Below are 9014 nucleotides of genomic sequence, written 5' to 3' on the forward strand. Positions count from 1 at the left end.
TAATGAGATGTAGGAACAATGAGATTTTGGTCCAATGCCATGGCACCGAACGAATCATATCGCTATGAAGAACCAATATTGTCCATGTATACCTAATCTAACCCTAAACGTATTTCTTTCCTTATCCTCAGCAAAAACAAATACAAGAATACAAGAACCGCCCGACCGTGAGGTCGGCGGGAAAAAATTAGGACAAGAGTGTTTTGGGGCGAGCGTTCTGGTTACCCACACAGCGGCCATTTTGCTCTTACAATGTGTCATACTTGGGGTGGGGTTTTCCACCCCACCCCAAGTATGACGCAAGACAAAAATGGCCATCGTGTAAATATTGTCAACTGTGCCCCGCCCAACCACCCACACGTCCAACCCAAAACATACCGCACCAACACCAATATAAAAGCAGGCAGACCTCCCTGGAGACTACATATATCCATGCCATTGGACTGCAAGTCTTTAATAACAAAACAACCTCCATACAAAATATATGTACATGGTCACATACATACTGTACTGTAGAGCCGTTTATGGAAAGGATGTATTATGGTTCATATTTCATCTTAAATACATTACATTTCAATGGCCACAGTGACCACAGACATAGTTCATTTGTTACGGCAGGCAATGCAAAGCAGCTGACCATGTGAGTTTCCATCCATGATGGAGTTTTGTGGTTCATTCATGACCCGATACACAGTTCCTTATACTTTTAACAATATCATTGAGTGACTTCCTATTTGGGTTGACAAAAAAGGAGGAAAAAAAGGAAATATAGTGAAACAATGATTTCCTTCTAGACAAAATACACATTTATACATAAATAATGATGCAAGTCGTTGCCAATGAACACCAGTGCAATATAGCAAATAATTCTTCAAAACAGGGAGACGTTGGGGGACAAAAGCTAAATCACAGATGAGGGAAATGGAGATTTAAAATGTTGTGGATACGGAGCCTGAGCGAGACATTTGAACAGTATAAAGACATCAGTCCAGTTTTTTTGGTCTACCGAGTATGAGAATAATATTGACAGGGTAAATCATAATGGTGAAAACAAAAGAGACAAGAGGAGATGGGAGTTAGGAAAACAATTGCATCGTGGCCCTGCCGTGTGCCTTATGCTTCTCCCTTCCTCCCCATTTCGTTGTCTTCTAAATCTTGTGTAGAGTAGTGGCCTCCCCTGTAGAGAAAGGCAGAGTGTTGCCCCATCAAAAGAGAGGGGTTCTAATGTTGCAGGGCGTAACATTAAGGGAGCGTCAGTTTGGACTATTGGTCGTAGCTCACCACCTCACTTTGTGATAGCAAGCTGCCATGTCTATTTGGTAACACCGATCCAAAGATCATTGGTGGGATTACTAGTGTGACTGCCATTGGTCATATGCAAAGCACATGCCCTCCAGTTCCGGTTTATGTTGAGGCAAGTTATACGACTTATACGACACACGCGCACACGCACACGCACACGCACACGCACACACACACACACACACACACACACACAGGCATAAACGACTTGTGATTTTTGCAAGTCGACTCGACTCAGTAAAAAGTTGAGTTGAAGTCGACTTTATTGTTTGATGACGTCATCACATCACACACGACCCCCCCAATTATTTTGGGGGTCGTTAACTTAATTGAAACATTGTTTTCTCACTCAACTGTAAACAAACCAACATAAAGTTTAAGTGTATAGAGGGTATCTGCACATTTCTAAAGTGCCAATTTAAGGACTTTTTAATACCTCTAAAATGACAAATTAAACATTGGCCAAATTGTCAAATATATAGAGGCAGAAATTGTGAAAATAGCCGATCTGCATATAGATCTGCTATTTTCACAATAGAAAGTTTTTTTTTTTTTTTTTTCAACTTCGACTTTCTCTGGTGGGAGTTGACTTGTGTAATGAAGTCAACTGAGTCGACTTTTTCGTTAATGCCCTACCACACACGCACATCCACCCACCCACGCACGCACACGCACACACGCACCCTGAATGAAGGCCTGGGAAGCAATTCAGCCACATACATTTGCTCACACTCTCAGAAGCAAAAAGCACTGGGACAGTGAACTTGAGTTGTATCAGTTTAGTGAATGTGGTTTTAAACCAATAACATTACCTAAAACCCTTTTCAGACTGTGTCATTATATTTCAGTCAGACCAGTGCAAAAGCTGAAAGCGTACAGCTCACACCACCATGCATCATGTTACCAACAAGCAGGATGCTACTAGCCTAATTCATCATAGAACTCTAAAGAAGAGTTGCTCTTTTGGAGGGTATAATCCATTATTGTTAAAACTATATTTCTCTTCAATGCAGTATGCTACATTTCAGACGGAGAAGGCGACCTTGAAAAAAAGATTATGAGGAGTGACATTTACTGTCTGAGTAAGACTTGCTAACTGGATCAACCAGTAATGTCAACATAATAAAAACAACACATCAATAAAATGTGTTAATATTCCTCTTTTAAGAAACAAACTCAAGTTCACAGTCCCAATTTCATTGCTTTGAACTGTATTACATTTTAAGGATTAGTATTAGAAATGTTTACAAGAAGTGCAAATTGGTCGTTATTCCAGACTAGCTTCTATGTTGTTTTTGATTCTATGATTCATGGGAGAGGGAGCTATGCTTGGGGACTCCAGCGCCTCTCGTCTTGATTCATGTCCCTGACTTAAGGTTTGTCCAACTTCCAGATCCATCTCTCTCCAACCATGCCCTGTGACTCACTTGTCAGAGTTCTTGCGGGGTCGGCGGAAGCTAGACATGTTCTCATTAAGTGCATAGATGCGTCTGGAGAACTCCTCGAAGCCGGCAACGTCTAGCTCGCCCAGCACCTGCTCGTCGCACTCCACCGCCACGGCGTGGTCCACGGGGATGCAGGGGTAGTCCTCCAGGCGGGCCGCGTCGCCCAGCCCCAGTCCCAAGCCTAACCCCAGGCTCAAGCCCAGGCCTGTGGCTTCAGTACCCATGATCTCCTCTGCCTGCTCCACTGAGCAGTGAAGCTCTGGGACTAGACCGCTAGGCCCAGACAGTCCATCTCCTGGAACCAGGGAGCCGTTCATGGCTTCCATGTGCTGGCTGGAGGAGGGCAACGCTTCCTCACCGGTGTCCAGGCCTGGAGCAGGGGGCTCAAAGCCTGCTGTGCTGGCAGGCTGCTGCAGTTCCATTTCTCGTTCTTCTTCTTCTTCAGCCTCTCCGTCCGTCTTCCCCGCCTCGCTCTCCATTTCCGTCACCGCCATCACCTCGCCACTTTCGTCATTCTCCTCTCCATCCTTCTCTCCATGCTCGGTGGTCTTGAGAGTCTTGGCTAGGCTGAGTGATGCCATGGCGGCATCCAGAGAAGAGGACAGGTGTTTGGGAGAGGGCGAAGGTGGCGCCAGGCCAACAGGGGGCTGCTGTTCACCCGGATCTGCGTTGTAGCTGGGAGGAGGGGTGACCTTGTATTTGAGCTTATCAGCCTCCGAGCTGGCCCGTTTCCTTACGCCCCGCTCTGGGGAGCTGGTGTGGCAGGGGAAGCCCATCTCAGAGACGGCCGAGACACTGTGCTGGGTCTTGGTCGGCACTGGTATGGAGCTGGAGGTCTGGTGCCGGTCGCTGTGTGGGATAAAGAGAAAAGCAATCAGAGAAGGCATAAAAAGCAAGGAAAGAAAGAAAAAGATTTGGAAAGCTACTGTATATATTGCATAGTGACTCTAAAATGTATAAACTGATAGAGAATATTCAAATTATAGAATATTAAAATAAAACTGCTAATTGCTAAGATGTGACTATCTACATAAAATATACAATGGAGATTTACATAAAAACAAATACTGGAGAAAACAACAATTGCGTTTTTTTGCATGTCATGGAGACCAGCTAAACCCTGCACCACAGAGTTTTTCCACAGCCGGCATAAGAGAATGGGAAGAAGAGATAGAGAGGGTGGGAAGGGAGTGAAAGACCCGACATCCAATTGGACCAGCTTCTGCCTTGATCACATCTGCCCCCCCCCCCCCCACCCCGCCTCCTCCCTGGACCCCTGCCCCCCCCCCCTCCCTCTTTGCTCCTGATCCAGAACGGAGACAGCTGCAGCTCTCTGCAAATCACTCCGCGTTACAACGTTCAAAAAACATTTGTGCAGTCTGTGTGACTACATGTTCCGTCCTGCCGACCTGGAAGCACACAGCAGGCGTTCAAACCAAGGTATGCAAGATGTGCCCCCCCCACCCCCCTGAATAACCGATAACAGACTAGCAACGTGGGACAGCCAGCTCCACCAGTCCGGATTCAAGCCATAAATTAACTTTAAATGGGGGGGGCCCCCACGGTCTCTTCCGATAGCCGCAACCATGTACGCGTCATCAGACTACTTAGTGGTATGTTTAACCTGGCCATTCAAACCTTTGAGGAGTCAAAGCATTGGATTCACCAGGGTCATGGGTGAGGTTGGGCCCCCTGCACTCTCCCAGATGCACCCATTTGACTGGTTAAAAACTAGATGGATTCAGGGGGAGATATCTCTGAATCAGAGAGGTGCAGTCACCATAGATAACCACCTATCTGTAGACTCCAGAGAGTCATGCTTGTGATAGTGGAACAGAACAGGGTGACATCCACAGAAAACCGAATCGCTGTTTGATCGAGAATGTCAACATTTAATAGCCTATAAAGCAGGGCATGTCTGTAACTCTTCCTGGAGCCCCTAACATTGTTGTAACACAGGGTTCAGACGCCGGACATTCTCCAGGCCAGATCGTAGAAGCTAGACAAAGGCTTCAAAGTGTCTTATGGTACATAGATAAATGGCATATGGGTTTAAGGTTCAGCATGTAAAAGTTGATGGCAACAATAACCTGTGAATGCTGCACCTAACAACTAGCAGTGAAGATGATCACAGGAATGTAGTTGAAGATGTTGGAAAGCTAAATAGAGTCACATCTGGTTGACCCGATATGTTGAGAGTGCTCCTCTTCAAGGGAGAAGACTAGAGTGAAGAACGACTCTATTTAGCAGTCTGTGTTCATCAAACCACACCAAGTAATGAAAGTGACTTCAGCAATTGCCCCTAGTAACCACACATGCTAGCACTGTAGCTGAGACTAAACAGAAACAATATGATCCTCCAACACTCAATTGTCCCGGGAAAAACAAATGAAATGGCGTATATACGGAAAACACGAATGGTTTGCGATTAAAGACATGTAGCTACGAGTTTACAAACGAAATCCGTGCAGAGCATTTTTTGAGCGCGATCCAAAACTCAGGCAAAAACCTAATTCTGCAGAGGAGAATAAAGAGAGATTTCATGAGAAATCAATTATCATATAAATGACTGGAAACTGTGGTCCAGGCTCTCCGGAACGCAAGACAGGTTTGGAAACCAGAGATGATTTATATGGAGTAAAAAATAAGAGAGGAGGAAAAAAAATGGTTTAAAGTTTCCATGCAAAATGTATAAAAAGCTAAAGTATAACTACAGTATGTTTTCTGCGAGACTGAATGATATCCTCATGGCTATAGTTCTGAGGCTGATTAGATAGCTCTGATTTGAATTAATATCAGCCTTCTCTTTGTTTCATCTATTTCAGTTCCATGGCCTATACAGTTCCCGACACTCTCTCAGAACTGTTGCCGCACGTAATCCGTTTCAGCATCTATAATTGCATAATAGCTATAGCTCTGGAAAACATGCAGATATTTCACAACATTCAATCCCACGGATAAATAAATACTGCATAGCTTTTTGTCAAGAAGACGCCTTTTCCTCTGATATTTAGTTTATCCTGTTTCTCTTTATTTTTCTATGACCGCATCCCGTTTTGGAGTAGTACTTTTGTTTTTTATACTTAACTCTCCGCCCACGTAGGGCTGGGAGATGTATCGAATCGATATTAAATCGATATTGTAATATGACAAGATTTCATCTGGGACTACATTATAGTAAAGTGATGTAATTTTCAGAAAGTACAGTACCTGACTGTTCTAGCCGTTCTATGATATGCCTTTACCAACTTATTTATTATATACAGTTATACGCATTAGAGAAGATTATTTATAAAAATCTCATTGTGTAAATATTTTGTGAAAGCAACAGTAGCCATCCCCACAAAATTGTCACAATTGAGGAATTTGGTAAAAAGAAAAAAAGATTTAGTCCAAGGAGTCAACCTATTTGGGGCCATGCATGTTGGGAATGATGCTAATCATTTCGTTTATACTGCAATGCAACACAATTGTTATGCGGGTTAGCCAATCTAGGATCTGGCTTATACTGGCCTATACTGGCTTAGCGGCACAAAAGTAATGTGACGCACCACCAATCCATGACGCCGATGGTTTGGGTGCCAAGGGCATAAATTCAGTTCTCGGAAACCGTTGGTCCATCCGCCATTGGTCTCTGCACGACTCTGGATTAAAAGACCAACACACCAAGTTTGAGACGGAACGGTAGGACGCTGTCCAAGTTATGCCAGTGACAAGTTTTGTGTGACACACACACACACACACACACACACACACACACACACACACACAGAAGATTACTAGAGGGGTGGCCAGTACTCGGGAACAATTCAAGTTGTGAACGATGCAAATTGGAAATGCATGTCCCACCCAGTTATGCAATACCCGTTGTACCCAGATTTTTGGGTGATCTGCTGATCCGACCAACTTTCAACTCAAATCTTGAGTAGAACATTTCAACTTTTGGAGAGGCGTGCTGCTCATTAATGTCTCTTTGCTGTGCAGAGGATTGGAGCGACACAAGCATTGAGCGAAGGCATCTCATTCAGTGCATGTGTGGCAACTGTGCACATTATATTGAAAGTGATCTGCCGCTCAATGGATGGGAGTGTTTAGTTTCCAGGACAAGACCTGTTCTTAAAAGCAGTGATGGTGTACAACTATGGTACCCCATAGGACCGGGTGTCAAAAAAGGTGATATATCAACAGTCCAGAAGAGCTGCTGATATATGCCAGCTGTGAAGAGCAGTTGTTCATCCCTGAGAAACAAAAAACGAAAACACCAGTTATCATCAGTTGACCATATTCACACGGTGGCCGTTTTGTTCTTACGTCATACTCAAGGGGGTGGGATACCCTAGCCCTTCAGGCAGTTTTTTATAAGTCATTACATTTTACTGGACCCTAATCCCTGGTGGTTTTCCCTGTAAATGATTTCACCACATAAATGCCAACTGGGATGTCTCTGCCTAAATCATTAGACGGAGGACTTGACGTGCTGTGCCGTGAATGGGTTCACAGCTCCTTCTCGCTCTCATGTCTTTTCCGCAGCCAGTATCAGACCTCGGCATATTTCAGACGGAATCCCGTAAGCCGAAGCTTTCCACTGTCTAATCCACCGACAGGCTTCATGATATGCCTCTGTTCATATCCAAATGCTGCTAAGATGCTGGGATTGGAGGCCAAAACAAACAACGGAAGATAAGATTTGGTCTTTTGATGTGGTAAAAAAGAATCCCCACAGAGCTGCTAAAGCAAATATTACTAATATTGTGATATGCATTACACGGCTGAGTTTTCGTTCTGCTGAAATAGGGCAAGGTTCCTCGGCTGCTTGGCCTTTGAAGATAGGGAGTATTCCTGTCATATCAAAGCCATCACACACCAGCACAGCATGTTTAAAACATTCAACAAGCTGGAGAGGCAAACACCCACACATTGCCAATGTTAAGTTTTTTGTTGTATCAGCCTGATGCCGGACGTAATATGAAACGGTAAAATGTGAGTGTGTAAAATGTGGTTATTTTGCACGTTCATACTGCGACTATCTCTAATAAAAATGGAGGTGAGCAGAAGTGATGGAACACCGTGGCAACTCTGTGCAGGATAGTATGATTTATTGATACGAGGAGCTCCAAGTGTGTGTTAGAGCCAACACACTCTCCCTTTAGGGAAAAGAGGAATGCATCACCACACGCACGGGTACACATGCACAGTACGTACAGTACACGCACTCTCACTCACTCACATACACTCTCACTCACTCTCACACACACGTGGACACTAAGACATCAACATGAACATGTGCACACACACACACACACACACACACACGTGAACAAAGATATCAACACACGAACATGTGAACTACACATGCGTTCACGCACGCGGTTCAAATCCGGGGTAGAAGAGGAAAGTTACAAAGTGCAGCTCTAATATGTTGACATTTAGGCTAATGTCAGGCCAAAGTACCAAACACATATTAGGGTTAGAATATATGTGATCAAACAGGAATGACTTACAACTGTGTCACATGCTCAAAGTGAATATCAGTTTAATTATTCTGGCATACAATAATCACTGACACACAATAATAGGTGGTCAGTGGTGATATTTTCAGAATTGCTCACTTTCATCTAGATTAGAAGGTGCATTAACCCAGTGGTTCTCAACCTTTTCAGGCTGCGACACCCAAAATAATCAATTTTAAATGGGGACCCCCCCACCCCCCCCACCCTGAGGAGCACTAAAAGTTGAGGCATTACATTTTGTATAACAGGGTTTTATTGAGAAAATAGCAGATCTACATGCTCACAACGTCTCGCGTTATGAGCATGTAGATCTGTTATTTTCACTATTTCTGCCTCTAATAGACAATTTGGCCAATGTTTAATTTGTCATTTTAGAGGTATACCCTCTATACACTTAAACTTTATGTTGGTGTGTTTACTGTTGAGTGAGAAAACATTGTTGCACATTCACCCGGGACCCCCCAAAATAATTTTGGGACCCCCCCCCCTGGCGTTGCATTAACTCAATTATGCAACTGTACAGTATCTGCAGGCTATATTTAATCACAGTTGGTTCCACTGCCACAGGAATTGGTTATCAAAAGTACCTCATCTTAACTTTTTCTCTGCCATTTTAAACATAGCCTGAACTCAGCAACTGCCAAATTGTCCAAATTGCACAAGTAGGCCAAACATGGCCAACTAGTGCACAAGCAGAGCACGCCACGAGGTGTGCCCTGCTGGCCATGTGAGAAATGAGGGGTGGAGGTTGTGGTTT

General features: G+C 44.1%; 1 protein-coding gene across 1 annotated transcript in view; it reads right to left on the reverse strand.

Annotated features, from left to right (window-relative positions):
* Positions 1-438: 438 nt before the first annotated feature.
* uvrag (UV radiation resistance associated gene) overlaps positions 439-9014 on the reverse strand; it is a 123372-nt gene continuing 114796 nt past the window's right edge. The window contains exon 15 of the mRNA XM_080748904.1: positions 439-3596. Coding sequence (XP_080605030.1) covers positions 2726-3596 — 871 coding nt within the window. The 3' untranslated portion in view covers positions 439-2725. The remainder of the gene's footprint in view (positions 3597-9014) is intronic.

The sequence above is a fragment of the Nannobrachium achirus genome (assembly GCF_963921795.1).
Source record: "Nannobrachium achirus genome assembly, chromosome: 19".
NCBI lineage: Eukaryota > Metazoa > Chordata > Actinopteri > Myctophiformes > Myctophidae > Nannobrachium > Nannobrachium achirus.